Source organism: Elephantulus edwardii, unplaced genomic scaffold (genome assembly GCF_000299155.1).
Source record: "Elephantulus edwardii isolate Elephantulus edwardi_28Jun2011 unplaced genomic scaffold, EleEdw1.0 scaffold00278, whole genome shotgun sequence".
NCBI classification, from domain to species: Eukaryota; Metazoa; Chordata; class Mammalia; order Macroscelidea; family Macroscelididae; genus Elephantulus; species Elephantulus edwardii.
The window spans coordinates 2,289,674-2,305,804 of NW_006400028.1; the positions used below are offsets into that span (position 1 = coordinate 2,289,674).

A 16,131-nucleotide genomic window follows, 5' to 3' on the forward strand; every position below is an offset into this window, starting at 1 on the left:
GAGCTACGGATTTTGAACATTTCATGTGTTTGCCATCTGAATGTCTTCTTTGGTGAAGTGTCTGTTCATATCCTGGGTCCATTTTGCTATTGGGTTGTTTACCTTTATCTTGTGGTACTGGAGTAATCTATAAATTCTGGATATAAATTGCTTATCAGACATGTCATTACCAAATATTTTTTTCCTAGTCTGTGGCTTTCCTTTTTACCCTGTTGGAGAAGATTTTTGATGTGCATAGGGATTTGATTATTTTCTTTTCTTTCTTTTTTTTTTTCAGGGATTTGATTCTTAGAAGGTTTCATTCATCTATTTCATTTTCTCCTGGTTGTAGGTTTTTCAGGAGGCTTGGAAGACTTTTCATGTTGTGGATTAGGTCTTCTAGCATTCTTCCAAACATTTCTCTGATGAGATTTATAGTCCTTGGTTTTAATTCTAGGTCCTCGATCCACTCTGATTTTGTTTTTGTGTATGGTGTGAGGTGTGAGTCTTGCTTGAGTTTTCTGCAGATAGTTTTCCAATTTTGCCAACACCATTTGTTAAAAAGGCTGTTGTTTCCCCACTTAACTGATTTCATCTCCTTGTCAAAAATCAGTTGACCATAGATAGATGAGCTGATTTATGGGTTCTCAATTCTACTCCATTGATCTATGTGTCTGTCATTGTACCAGTGCCATGCTGTTTTGACCACCACAGTGGTGTAGTAGTATTTGAAATCAGGGAGTGAGATGTCTCCTACCTTGTTTCTCTTTTTAAAAAGGAGTGCTTTGCTTATTTGGGGTCTCTTTCCATTCCAGATGAAATTGGAGATTGCTTCATTGAAGAATGGAATTGGTATTTGTATTGGGATTGCATTGAACTTGTACATTGTCTTTGGTAGAATTTTCATTTTCATAATATTGAGTCTTCCTATCTAAGAGCATGGTCTATTCTTCCATTTCTCCAGGTCTCATTTTTATTTCTTGTAGTCATGTTTTGTAATTTTATTTGAATAGGTCCTTTGTGTCAAGTTAGATTTACTCCCAAGTATTTAATCTTGTAATTAGCTATTGTGATGGGTATTGTTTTTCTTGGCCCCAGTTCTGTATTTTCTTTGTCACTGTAGAGAAATCCACTTGATTTTTGTATGTTGATTTTGTATCCTGCCACTTTGCTGAATTGGTTGACTAAGTCCAGCAGTTTTCTCACTGAGTCTTTAGGGTTTTCTAAGTATGCTATCATATCATCTGCATATAGAGATAATTTTATATACTCTTTGTCAATTTGGATACCTCTTTTTTTCTTCTCTTGTCTTATTGCTATGGCTAAGACTTTCAATACAATATTAAATAGGATAAGTGATAATGGGCATCCTTGCCTAGTTCCTATTCTCAAAGGGAATGCCTTTAATCTCTCTCCATTAATAACAATGTTGGCTCTTGGGTTTGTGTATATACTTTTTACTATGTTGAGAAAATTCCCCTCTAATCCCATTTTGTTGAGTGTTTTAATCAGGAAAGGGTGTTGGATTTTGTCAAAAGCCGTTTCTGCATCAATTGACAGGATCATGTGGTTCTTGTTCTTTGCTTTGTTAATGTGATGAATTACAATGATTGTTTTTCTTATGTTGAACCATCCTTGCATACCTGTTATGAATCCCACTTGGTTGATAGAATCCAATGATACATCAAAAAAATAATTCACCACGACCAAATGTATTTTATTTTTCAATACATAAAATACATCATTCATGGTAAAAGAAGCCAGGTGTTGGTTTCCAGTAGGGGGTATTCTTGTGGAATTACTTTGAGGCTGAGTAATTTCTTGCTCTTTAACAGATTCTGTGATGCCAACATTGCCTTGCTCAGGTTCTGGAAGCTCATTCAGAGGTACATCCTCATAGGATAGCTTGTCTTCTTGCCAGGCATCATCAGTCAAATCCAAGACCCTTCTCTCTCTCTCTGTACCTGACTGTCCATTCTCTAGCTGTTTTCATCTTGTCAGATAAGAATCCATAACTTGTACCAACTCTCCCTTTCATTTCCTTTTGATGCTTCCTGGATGCCCATAACATTTTTCAATATTGTAGCTTAAGGTTTGAATTTGGTTTTCAATTCTTGCAGCTTGAGAAGTGCTGAGTGATTTCTTCCCTTTTTATTCTCTGGCTCTAGCTCTCTGCATATTTCATTATAATATTTTACTTTATTTTCTTGTGCCGCCCTCTGAAATCGTCTGTTCAGCTCTTTTAGTTTGGCGTTCTTCTTTTTGTTTTAGATTCTCTATGCTGTAATACAATTTTATAGTTTCTTCTTTTTTTTCCTTCTTAAAGTTTTATTGTTATTCTTCATAGTCTCTTCTGACACTCGTATTTGTTTCCCCCCCCCCTCCTTCTTTGTAATGATCTTGTACTCTCTTCATGGGTAATATCATTGATGTTCTCCCAAAGTTTCTCTGGTCTTCAATCATTGGTATCCAATTCCTCAAACCCATCCTTTTTTTTTTTAAGTTTTGTGTCAAGTTGTTAAGTTTTGTGTTAAGTTTTTTTAAGTTCTTGAGATAATTATTAAATTCAGATAGGCTCAAGGTCATATTTTGGTGCCTGTGGATCAACTTTCTTTTTTTTTTCAGCTTCAATTTAAACTTGCACAAGAGTAATTGATGTTCTGTCCCACATTTGGCACCTGCTCTGATTTTGACTGCAGATACTGCACTTCTCCAATGATTGTCTATGCAAATATAGTCTGATTCCTGTGTAATCCATCATCAAGTGAGATCCATTTTGTAAAGTCACCATTTGTATGTAAAATAGGTTTGTACCATCACAGACAAGGGTCTCATAACAAAAGTTTATATAATCTGACAGGTTCGCCACAAGAAAAAGATTGATAACCCAATTACAAAATGGGCAAGAGACATAGAAAGACTTTTCACAGAGGAAGACATTTGGTTGGCCAACAAACACCTGAAGAAATGCTCAAAATCTTTGGCAAAAAGAGAGAAGCAAATCAAAACCACAATGAGATACAATCTCACCTCAGTAGTAGTATCCAGGTTTAACAGGACAGCAAGCAATAAATGTTGGAGTGGATGTGGAGAGTTGGAACTCTCATACCTTGTTGGTAAGACTGTAAAATGGTACAACCACTCTGATAGGCAGTTTGACAGTTCCTCAAAAAGCTGAACATAGAAATTCCATATGATACAGCTATTCCACTCCTCAGAACATACCCTAAGGATAAGAACTGAGACACAAATGGAGATTTGTACACCAATGTTCATAACAGCACTATTCACAATCCCAAGAACATGGAAATAGTTCCAATGTACAACCACAATCGAATGGATTGAGAAATTGTGGTACACTCACATGATGGACTACTTACTATGCTGCACTCAGGAGCAATGATTTATAAAGTTACTACATAACTTGTGAAAGACTGGTGGGCATTATGCTGAGTGAACTTAGTCTCATAAGGATAAATACTGTATAGGATCATTATTATAAAAATAGAAGTATAACTAGTAAAATGTATATGGGGACCAGGGGGAAGGGGTGAGAACAGAGGGATGAGGGTGGGCAGAGAGGGGAAATCATAGGGTCACACAATTTTTTGGTTGGAGGAGGAGGGTAAAAGAAATGGAAACGATCCAGTGAGGACTTGAAAAGACAGGGTAATAAAGAGCATGGTTTAATGGTGATTGATCTTATAAAACATAATGAATGATTGTATGAAATGCAGTGTGAGTGGAAGTGTGAAATACAAAGCATATGAACTTTGTATGCAAACCAATGTAAAAGTAAAAAAAAAATAAGGTATTTGCTATGAACAAATTAAGGACACAAAATTAAATCATTCAACCTCTGGCTCATTTCTGTCATTACATCTATACATTCTGACTACCATTCCTTTCTCTTTGTTTCCAACTTTTGCATTCCATTCACCAACAATTATTAATGCATCTTGATTGCAGCATCAAGATGGATTGCAGGAAGACTTATCAACAACATGCGTTATGCAGATGGCACAACTTTGCTTGCTGAAAGAGAGGAGTATATAAAACACTTGCTGTAGAAGATCAAGGACTACAGACATCAGTATGGACTACATCTCAACAACAAGAAAGCAAAGGTCCTCACTATAGGACCAACAGTCCACTGTATGACAGGTGGAGAAAGGATTAAAGCTATCAGTGATTTTATCTTTCTTGAATCAACAATCAACACCCGTGGTATCAGCAGTCAGAAAATCAGAAGACATTGCATTGAGCAAGACAGCTACCAGGGACCATGCCAAAATGCAGAAGAGCAATGGCCTCAGTTTAAAGACTAAGGTGTGCCTGATTCAGGCCATGATCTTCTCAATCACCTGCTACACATCAGAGAGCTTGACAGTGAAAAAAAGGATGATGAAAGAAAAATTACTGCCTTTGAGTTGTAGTGCTGGAGAAGACTAGAGTTGTAGTGCTGGAGAAGAGTACTGAAAGAACAGATATGTCTTGGAAAAAATTGCAGCCAGAGTGCTCCTTGGAGGCAAAGGAGAAGCTTAATTTTTCATACTTTGGATATGTTACTATGCAAGGCTAGCTATTCCTTGGAAAGCTTTTCATGCTTGAAAAGATGGAAGGTCAGCAAAGGATAGGGAGACCTCCAACGAGATGGATTGACACAATGACTTCATCACTGGGCTCTAGTGTATCAGTTATGATGAGGATGGCACAGGATAGGACAGGGTTCAAGTCGGCTGTTCATAGGGTCACTATATGAGTCAGACTCAACTCAATGGCATCTAACAACAACAGCAAGCTTTGTAACACTGCCTAAATCTGTGGTGAGGCTGAAGGCTGATGTGCCTGTGAGCATATGTCAGCATTTATCCAGATGGAGTGATGGTGTTCTGCTGTGAATCTGAAGTAGATCCTTTTTAATTTCCCTAATACGGTTCCATGTTGTGTGTGAACTATCACAATGGATTTTGGATCCAGTAGAACAGTAAGCCTGGTATTGGGAAAAGTAGAAAGAGGTTCAGAAGCATGGAGGACACGTCTGACTTCATGGGAATTGCTTTTGCGTTGTCAATGTGGACAGTACCCCTTTGGGGAGCTGGTAAAGGTCAGCTGGTAAAGGCTGTCCCTCCACGGCCTTTGCTCTTTTTCCACTCACAAAGTAAAACAATTCTATGATGTATATGAGAAATAGCTTAAAAGAAGAGAATCAGCAAAAATGTACTGGGCAAATGGAAATTAAAAAGCAAAGGTTATAATCTTAATATCAGACAAGGTAGCATTTAAGCAAAAAGAAAAGACTAAATGAGACAAAGAAGGACTGTTAATCTTTAAAACCCAATTCACTATGAAGATAAAATAATCACTAATATCTGTGTAATAAAAGAATAGTAATTTACAAAACTACAAGAAAAGAGTGTTAAAACAGGTAGAAATGTGCTAATGACATATATATATCTCAGTTCAAGATATTTTAAAAAACAACAAGGAAAGTATAATCATTTAGAAGAACTAAATAATTAGGGAGTTCTGGTGGCCTACTGGGTAGAGTTGCGCTGTCAAACCAAAGACAGGTCGTTCAATCCATTAGCTGCTTCTCAGGAGGAAGATGTAACATCTTCTGGGCTATTTAAACCTCAGCAAATCTGCTGGTGGGTCCACTATGAGTCAATTCCAATCAACAGCAATGAGTTTGAATTTGAAATAACATTAGTAGGTTTATTTCTAATAAGATGGATAAATTCTGTGAACCCTTTCCTACAAAATGATATTGCTTCAGTTTTCTACTGTTGCATAAAAAATTATTCCCAAAATTTAATGACTTGAAAGAACATATGAACTTAATCATATCAATAGTCTTTAAGATGGCATAGGACTAAGTAATCATTCATTTTTTTATACATAAGTTGCTATGATCAGAGTCACATTGATGGCAATTAACAACAAAAGACTCACATATTTTAAAAAAAAGACTCATATTATCTCACAATTTCTGTGGGTCATAGGTTCAACAGCAGCTTCACTTAGTGGTTCTGGTTTAGAGTGTCTCGTAAGGTTGTAGTCAAGATGTTCACTGGGCTCCAGTCATCTCTGAAGGCTTGACTGGGAAGCTGGGACATCTGCCTTTAAATCACCTCAATGGCATAGTTTTAGCTAGAGGCCCAAGATCATTGCCACATGGACACTTTCTATAAAGCTTACTTAGTATTTTTAGAATATGCAGCTGGTTTTCCCCAGAACAAATGATCTAAGAAAAAAAGGAAAGTTGGAACCAAAATGCCTTTTAATGACCTACCCTTGAAGTGGCATGCCATCATTTCTGCCATCAACTCATTAGAGGTTCCTAAGCCATATTCAAGGTAATGTTCTCTACTCTGTGGATATATTTTCAAATAATCATGGATGATATGACAAAGTAAAAAAATAGTTTTTTATTAAAATGAAGAATTGATGTTTTAATACATAGTCTGCCCTCAACACCTGGATAATGGAGGTTTCTTAAATCATCAAAATATCTCTCAAGAGGAGCTCTGCTCACCAAGGAGATAAGGAGTTGCACCGCTAACTCAAAGGCATGTGGTTCAAATCTACCAGTGGCTCTGCTGGAGAAAGATGGGCAGTCTCCTCCCATGTGACTTACTGTCTCTGAAAACCAACTATAGGGTAAGTTATGGGTCAGTTCTAACTCGATGGTACCTAACAACAACAAGAATAACAACAACAATGTTCTCAAGAACCTGCTTATTAACTTTGAGTTTCGTTTTGACAATAGTCATTCAAAAGATGTAAAAATAAAGTAGGAGAAAAAGACCAAAAAGTTACAACAAGAAATAAACAGAAACTATGGTCAGTATGACTCACTAACAGGAATGTTCTAAAATGATCTGGCTTTCTTGGAATGCAGGAAGCTTTTGAGGATAGTGCAATTTAGGGATTTGGACCTGGTACTGCTTAAGTTTAAGGGAGCTTTAAGCAGAGGGCTAAATAAAATTATAGGTGTAAAATATTAAGGTTGGTTTGGGAGTTTTTTTAAATCAGTTTTTTAATCAAAATTTTAATGAGAATAAAACTTTCTGATGGAAGTCAGTAACTTGTCCATCTAGTTTACCAGTTCAATGAATAAACCTTAGATGAAAACTATGGTCTGCCTGCATTTTAAGTACTATTTCATAATTTTAAGTGCTGCAACTGAAGCTCTGGCTTCGAGCTTTGCTGTGCAAATGAGCTCCTTTGTTACCTATAATTCTAATTCTGTTAACCTACTGTATACAAAGGCGAATTTTGCAGGGTGTGGTGGTGGCACCCCCTCGGAACCACATGCTCCCCGACCTGATGAAGGGTGGGCCCTTCCAGGCACAGCCGCTGGGCCCTGGGCTGCGGCCGCCTGAGGAGGCCAAGGGCCCTTTCGGCAGGTCCCTGAGCAGTGGCCGCCTCACCAACCTGCTCCTGAAGGCAGCCTTTACCACACAGGCCCCAGACTCAGGCAGCACCGACTGCTTGCAGGAGAAGCCCGTGGAGACAGCTCCCTCCCCTGGCTTTGGAGAAAATCTACACCCCGGGGCCCGTGCTGGGGGCTCCAGCAGCCCTTCCCCTGTGGTGTTCCCCATGCGCTCCCCCCCAAGTGGGACCACGCCACCTCAGGACCGTTGTACATGCATATTCTCAGGACACTGCTGTAGCTTTGCTGACCCCATTGCTGCAAACCTGGAAGGAGCTGTGACCTTTGAGGTCCCTGACCTGCCTGAGGAGACCCTTGTGGAGCAAGAGCACACAAAGGCGCTGCATGGGCTACGCTTCACGCTGGCCTTCGTCCAGCATGTGCTGGAGATCGCTGCCCTGAAGGGCAGCGCTGGGGAAGTGGCCGTTGGCCCTGAGTACCAACTGCCGGCGAGCCTGGTAGCTGACCAGATCAGCCAGCTGAGCCGTGAGTGGAGCTTTACAGAGCAGCTGGTGCTGTACCTCAAGGTGGCCAAGCTATTGTCAGCAGGACTGCAGATGGCCATTGAGCAGATCCGGGCAGGCAAGCTCTGCCTTTCGTCCACCGTGAAGCAGGTGGTCCACAAGCTCAACGAGCTGTACAAGTCGAGCGTGCTGTCCTGCCAGAGCCTGAGCCTGCGGCTGCAGAGGTTCTTCGTGGACAAGCGGTGGCTCATGGACTGTGTTCCCAGCATCAGGGCAGAGAAGCTCATCTTCAGCTACGCTGTGCAGATGGTGCAGTCAGCAGCGCTGGATGAGATATTCCACCACCGGGAGGACTGTATGCAGCGCTACCACAAGGCCCTGCTGCTCATGGAGGGGCTGCAGCAGATCCTCACAGACCAGACGGATGTGGAAAACATTGACAAGTGTAAGCTGTGCATCGAGCGGAGACTCTTAGCCCTCCTGACTGGCTTCTCTGCGAGGTGCTGAGGGGTGGACACCGACTGGACTGGTCTGGATGAGCCTGTGGGCCTTCACTCCACAGGACCGAGTAGAGGGACTGGACACACACAGGTCCACCTGCCCCCTTCTCCACTGAGGGCTGCTGCTGCTGGCTCCTGCCTGGCAGTGACCACAGGGTACCAGGAAGGGCAACGCAGACCTTCCCCTGCCAGGTGGTCTGTCCAGAAACTTCAAAGCTCACAGCTAAGAACTGTGCCCAATGGGTAGAAGCAGCCCCTCCGAGCCTGCATTCTGGCCGCCCCCTCTGATGAGAGGATGCAGGGCAGTGCAGGAATCCTGGGAGTGCTCTTGAGTCCTGGTCTATCGAACAGGGTTTGTGTGGGTTTTCTCCCCTTTTGCTTTAAATTGTGTTACACCCATTTATGGAAATAAACCTTTGGAATTGTTAAAAAAAAAAAACAAAGGCGAATTTTGGTGGATTAGTGGTAAGGAGTTTCATTGCTAAACCAAAAGCTTTTGGTTCAAACCAAGCTTCTCTGAGGGAGAAAGATGGGCAATCTCCTCCCTTGTACTTAAACTTCCTTGAAAATCTCTTGGAGGTTCAAATATTAATTGATTCCAACTCAACAGTACATAACAACAGCAACTGTACAAAACCCCAGAACTAGCAGATTCTAGAGTTTCCCAGTACATAAAAACAAAATCAATCAAGCAACTCTATTATAAGTTGAATTGTGTTTTGTGTTGCAAATGCTAACCATATGCTGTTGATAAAGCAGTATTAGTGGTGGAGACGTTAATGAGTTAATCTCTTCTGAGGTATGCAAGAGATTGAACAAGTGAATAAAGATTTGGAGGACCTCAGTACCACCAAGAAGAGAAGAACACAAATCCCTGCAATGGAGTTATGGATTGAATTCTGTCCCTCCAAAATGTGAGTAAGGAATTATTCTGCTAACTCAAACACATGTGGTTTGAATCCACAAGCTGCTTCATGAGAGAAAGACGAGTGAGCACTCTCCTCTCCAGAGATTTACAGCCTCTAAAAATCACCTGGAGGGTCAGCTATGAAGTCACATAACAACAACAGCAACAATGATAGAATATGGAAGCTATGTAATGATCTTCTGTGATCTGAAAAACCAAATAGCTGTAAAAGAAGGTTTATTGGTGGAATGTCATACTTCTTAATCCCATCACAACCCTAATAGGTTGTAAAAAGAATTCCCCTAGGGTGTCAAAGTGGAGGCTAAGTAGAGAAAAACAAGGCAAGATGGGTTTGGTTGATACATGCTGTCAAGTCTACTCATGTCTACCATATGAACACAGATTTATACCTTGTCCTATCCTGTGCCATCCTCACCATCTCCAATATCCATGAGCCCATTGTTAACAGTTACCTTGTCAATTAATCTTGCTGAGAGTCATCTTCTCCTATGCCGACCTTTCCAAGGATGATTTCCAAGGACTGGTCCCTCCTAACAACATGCCCACAGTATGTAAGAGGAAATTTCACCAACCTTGTTTCCAAGGAGCACCCTGGTCACACATTCTCCAAGACAGATGTGTTCAGCATTCTTCTCCAACACTGCAATTAAAGACATCAATTCTTCCATCATCCTTAGTCATTGTTCAGCTTTCAGATGTGTTGTTTTTGTTGTTGTTGTTATGTGCCGTCGAGTCACTTGCGACTCATAGTGACCCTATGTACAACAGCCCTAAACTCTGCTCTGTCCTGTGCCAATCGCACTGTCTCTGACACTCCCATCCCGATTAACCCAGTCACTGAATCAATCCACCTCATAGAGGGCCTTCCCCTCCTGCGCTGTCCCTCCACCCTACCAAGCATGATGTCCTTCTCTAAGGACTGGTCTCTCCTTACAACATGACCAAAGTATGTTAGATGGAGCCTCAGAATCCTTGCCTCCAAGGAGCCACCAGGTTTAACCCTTTCCAGGATGAATGTGTTTGTTTTCCTAGCAGTCCATGGTACTCTCAATACTCTTCTCCAGCACCACAGCTCAAAGGCATCAATTCTCCTTCTATCCTCCTTGGTCATTGTCCAACTCTTTGATGCATAACAGGTGATTGCAAAGACCATGCCTGTATCAGACACACCTTAGTCTCCAGAGAGACACCATTGCTCTTCAGTACTTTGGAGAGGTGCCTAACAGCAGACTTTCCCATGGCAATATGCCTTTTAATTTCCTGGCTACTGGTGCCAAGAGTGTTGACTGTGGAGCCAAGCAGACTAAAGTTGTTAACAATCTCAAACTCTTCACCATCCATCCTGATGCTGCCAGTTGGCCCAGTGGTGAGAATCTTTGTCTTCTTGACATTGAGCCTCAATCCATATTGGAGGCTGCAGTTCTTGACCCTCTGCACCAAGCGCTTCAGCTCCTCCTCAGTTTCAGCAAACAGGGTTGTGTCATCTGAATAACACAAATAGTTGATAGATCTTCCACCAATCTTGACCCCACATTTCTCCTCATAGAGCCCAGCCTCCTGGATAATCTGTTCTGCATACAGGTTGAAAAGGTATGGAGATAGGACGCATCCCTGGCGTACGCCCTTCCCAATTTTGAACCATGTAGTGTTCCCTTGCTCTGTTCTGACGACTGTCTCCTGGTCCAAGTATAGGTTTTGCGTTAGAATGATCAAGTGTTCTGGGGTTCCCATTCTTCTCAGAGTCAGCCACAGTTTGTTATGATCCACACAGTCAAATGCCTTTGCATAATCAATGAAACACAGGTATACATTCCTCTGGTATTCCCTGCTTTCAGCTAAGATCCATCTAACATCAGCTACAATATCCCTAGTTACCACGAGAGCCTTGTGGATTGCAGTGCAGCTTCTTGCCACTAGGCCAACAGAGCTCCCTTTCAGACGTGTAGCAGGTAATAAAAAAGACTATGACTTAGATCCGAAATATCTTAGTCTTTAAGCTATTGTCCTTGCTCTTTCACACTTTAGAGAGGTCTCTAAGAGTAGATTTTCCCAATGCAATAACATCTCCTAATGTCCTCACTGCTGATACCAAAGATATTAATTGTGGATCCAAGTAATATGAAATCATTGACAATTTCAATCTTTTCTCCATCTATCGTGATGTTTCCTTCTGGCCCAGAGGTGAGGATTTTTGTCTTCTTGATGTTGAGATTCAATCAATATTGACATCTGTAGTCTTTGGTTTTCTGTAGCAAATGTTTCAAGTTCTCACTTTCAGTAAGCAGGGTTGTGTCCTCCGCATAATATGGGTTGCTGATGAGTCTTCCTCCAATCCTGATGCCACATTCTTGTTCATAAAGTCCAGCTTCTCAAATGATTTGTTCAGGGTGCAGATTGAAATGGTACAGAGGAAGGACACAACCCTGATGTACCTTTCCTTATTTTAAATCATATAGTGTTCCCTTATTCTGTTTGGACAACCACTGCTTTGACTAGGTATATAATAATTGGACAATAGAACAAAAAGTTTGAAACAAAGGGCTAGTAGTTAAAAATTATGGCCTTATTGACAGAAATGTACTTGGAAACCAAATAATTGATTATTGCACAATCAAGGATTTGTTCATTATAAATACTTACTTTTAAAAAACCAAAACAGAAACAGTGAGTATACTCATGTACTTCACCTCCTGGACTACATGGAATCAAAACTAACAACAACTGTGGAAAGAGTCAATGAAGAAGCTTGATATTAGTAGTTAAAACCAGGACAAGTGCTGACTGTGGAACATACCATCAATCACTCCATGTAAGTTGAAACTGAAGCTAAAGACAATTAAAATAAAGACATAGGAATCAAAATATAACCTTGAGTCTATCCTACTTCAATTCAAAAATCAATTCAAGATCTTGTTCAAGGCATTGAACACTAATGATTGAAGACGAGAAAAATAATGGAATGACTTCAAGGATATTATTTATGAAGTAAGCAAAAGGTTATAAACAAGACAGATGAGAAAGAAGGGATCTAAATGGATGTCAGAAGAGACTCTGACAATTACACTAGAACAAGAAGCCAAAACAAAGAGAAGAAATTCCAAAATAAAAGAGTTGAACAGAAGATTTCAAAGGGCTGCTCAAGAAGACAAAGCCAAGTAAGTATTACAATGAAATGTACAAAAGAGCTGAGTTATCAAATAATAGGGAAGAACTTATCAATATTTATTTTTTTTTGGAAGTAAATGCTTTATTCTTTCAACTAAATTCCAGTACTACAGGGCAATAAAACAATCATACACTTGAAGGGAGAGGGAAATGCAACAATAAACATTTGTTAAAGAAATGGATAGAATAAATAAAAACTACCCCCCCCCCAAAATCATATAAACCCATCTGAAATCCAAGTAAGTCCTGAATATAGAAATGCCCTACTCCTTCACTATTTCACAGGAAGCACTGTAGGCTATTTGCTTAACATTGCCCTGGTATTACATTCTAAATTATCTATATTTCTTAAGCTGAAAGGACTCAAGAACAAAATCAAACCTTGAGTTGAAACACTGAAAGATGCTACACTCAAAATCTTGAATAAAAGGGAGCTCTGATGGTCTAGTGGTAAGAAGCTGTGCTCCAATTCCGAAGGCGCATTGGTTCCAATCCACCCAATGCTCTGCTGGAGAAGGAGAGGTAATCTCCTCCTGTGCCAGTCAGATCTGATTTGACAGTACACAACAAGGGGTGGGGTGCAGAATTTTAAAAAAACAAACCAACAACCTTGAATGATCTAGGAATCCTCAAATGAAAATGGAAGAAACAGACAGACAGGATTGAGAGAACCACCAGTGAACAACTTCCAGGAGTGGAGTACATCTTTTTTGGAGCTGGACTTAAACCTAACAAAGCTCTTTGAAAGCAAGGAAGGTCCAGACACGTAGAGGTGAGGGAATGTCAAGCCTACAGATACAGAATGAAACAAGCCTTTTCTTTCATTGTCAACAGAGAATAAGCTTTCCCCTAGAACTGGCATCCTAAACTTGGACTTTTAAGTCTTCTAAACTGTAAGAATAAATTTGTTTATTAAAGCCATCCACTTCTGGTCTTTCTGTTATGCTAGCAGTAGCTAACTAAGACAGCTGAGAACCCCCTCAACACACAGGAAGACCAAGACACATGGAGATTTTCAAGGAACACTGAGACCACCAATGTTGAAAGAAGACAAAGACCTTCCTCCAGAACTGAGAGACTTTCCCTAGAATCAGCACCTTGCATTTGGACAACTAGCATCCTAAACTGTAAGAAAATAAACTTCTCAAAGCCAGGCACTTGTGGTATTTCCATTACAGCAGCACCAGATAACTAAAACAAATCTGAAATAACAATATTATACTTGTTTTTAGCCATCATTGAAAAAAGAAAAACTTCATGAAAAGAGATAAATTAAACACATCTGGAACTCCTTTCAGGACAAAGAATTTGTGGATGACTATTTAGAATCAATTGCAAGAGCTCAATTACCACAAACTTTCCATCACATTTCAATTATTGGAATAAACAGTTTGCTTTCCAGATGAGGTCAATTCCCACAGGTTGTGGCCTGGAAGAGATTATTGACCTTTTTTCACTCCTTGGGAAGGAATTTTACAAGTTTTTATTGCAACATGCTTTAACACAATCCAAATATTATCCAATGGGCCCAGTTAGGGTGTTCCTTAAACCTTAATATCTGGAAAATGAATATTTTTTTATAATTACAATAACAAAAGCTTTTTCTTTTACTCTACTTTCCTCAGAACTTCTCCCTTAATATTTATTAAAACAAGTTCTTTTAGGGAGCTATTTAAAACACATATGACATGAAATAGTAACAAATCTTAGGCTAACTATACAAACAACATGGCTTAACGTAAGTCATCCAACCTCTTTTTTGTTCGATTTCCAATTTTTAAAATGGGAATAATCATGATCACTCTACATCATCAGACTACAATAAGCAATTAGTGATTTACTATTGGCTGAGCTCATTTAAACAAAATCCACAGCAATCAAATTTTTGTGCAGGGCTGGGCAATCTGTGGTTTACAAACAATATTGGATCATGGCCTATTTTGTATGTTGTTGTTGTTGTTGTTATGTGCCGTCGAGTCGCCTGCGACTCATAGCGACCCTATGTACAACAGCCCTAAACTCCGCTCTGTCCTGTGCCAATCGCACTGTCTCTGACACTCCCATCCCAATTATCCCAGTCACTGAATCAATCCACCTCATAGAAGGCCTTCCTCTCCTGCGCCGTCCCTACACCCTCCCAAGCATGATGTCCCTCTCCAAGGACCGGTCTCTCCTCACTGCATGTCCGAAGTAAGTTAGACGGAGCCTCAGAATCTTGCCTCCAAGGAGCCACCCGGTTTAACCCTCTCCAGGACAAATCTATTTGTTTTCCTAGCAGTCCATGGTATTCTCAGTACTCTTCTCCAGCACCACAGCTCAAAGGCATCAGTTCTCCTTCTATCCTCCTTGGTCATTGTCCAACTCTCTGATGCATAACAGGTGATTGCGAAGACCATGGCCTGTATCAGATGCACCTTAGTCTCCAGAGAGACACCACTGCTCTTCAGCACTTTGGAGAGGTCCCTAACAGCAGACTTTCCCATGGCAATGCACCTTTTAATTTCCTGGCTGCTGGTGCCAAGACTGTTGACTATGGAGCCAAGCAAACTAAAGCTGTGTACAATCTCAATCTCTTCACCATCCATCCTGATGCTGCCGATTGGTCCAGTGGTGAGAATCTTTGTCTTCTTGACATTGAGCCTCAATCCATATTGCAGGCTGCAGTCCTTGACACTCTGCAGCAGGTGCTTCAGGTCCTCCTCAGTTTCAGCAAGCAGGGTTGTGTCATCCGCATAACGCAGATTGTTGATAAATCGTCCACCAATCCTGACCCCACATTTCTCCTCATAGAGCCCAGCCTCCCGGACAATCTGTTCTGCATATAGGTTGAAGAGGTATGGACATTTTGTATGTACAAAAAATTATTTTTTTAATGTTTTTAAAGTATGGAAAATTAAAAGTAGGAATAAGAGGAGGAACAGAGAAGAAGAAAGAAACAGCAGTAGCAGCAGTGACAACACTACATGTGGGTCACAAAGCTTAAAACATTTACTGGTTGGATCTCTTCAGAAAGTTTGCTGACCTCTGTTTCAGTGGATTTACTCATCATAAAAACATTTTGAGAAAGAATGTATTTTAATAAGTATAACCTACATACATATTACATATAAAACTATGTATGTTAAAAAAAAAAACCCCACACACAAACTATGTATCTTGGTGTTACGTGCCATCAAGTCAGAACCTCCTCATTGCTGACACTTATCGGCGGCTATAAATTGCACATGAGATTTTCTTGCCATCTTTATACTGTTGCATTTGAACCACCTGCTTTTGAGTTGGCAAGGTAATTCCTAACAACTAGACCACCAGAACTCCAAAACTATATGCATAAAAATTATCATATAAAATTTTATCTATAAGATGATGTATAGACATAAAACTTTATGACAATAGCAAGAGAGAGAGGAACCCTTTGGTAGTATAATGTTTAATATGCCACACTGCTAAGCAACAGCTAGTTTCTCTGAAAGTTCAAGTGCACCAGCAGGTCCACAAAAGACAGATGGATGATCTTGTGCCTTTAAGATTAAAGCCTTGGAAACCAGTTAAGGGTCATTATTAGTTGGAATTCACTTGGTAGTAGTGATAAAGAGACACATACAGAGAGAGAGAGAGAGAGACAGAGAGAGAGAGAGAGAGAGAGAGAGAGAGAGA

At 40.3% G+C, this 16,131-nt stretch overlaps 1 protein-coding gene across 1 annotated transcript; it reads left to right on the plus strand.

The window, feature by feature from the left end:
* Positions 1-6,255: 6,255 nt before the first annotated feature.
* Positions 6,256-8,388, plus strand: LOC102860469 (serine/threonine-protein kinase ULK1-like). The gene is made up of 2 exons (XM_006900266.1): positions 6,256-6,338; positions 7,254-8,388. Exons 1-2 carry the CDS (start codon positions 6,256-6,258, stop codon positions 8,386-8,388), a joined length of 1,218 nt encoding a protein of 405 aa, XP_006900328.1.
* The last annotated feature ends 7,743 nt before the right edge of the window (positions 8,389-16,131 follow it).

Bases quoted from the DNA above. Each gene is read 5' to 3' on its own strand.
- LOC102860469 (XM_006900266.1), top strand. From the start codon at position 6,256: ATGCCTTTTAATGACCTACCCTTGAAGTGGCATGCCATCATTTCTGCC. The intron at 6,339-7,253 runs GTAATGTTCTCT...CTGTATACAAAG, and splicing joins GTTCCTAAGCCATATTCAAG to GCGAATTTTGCAGGGTGTGG.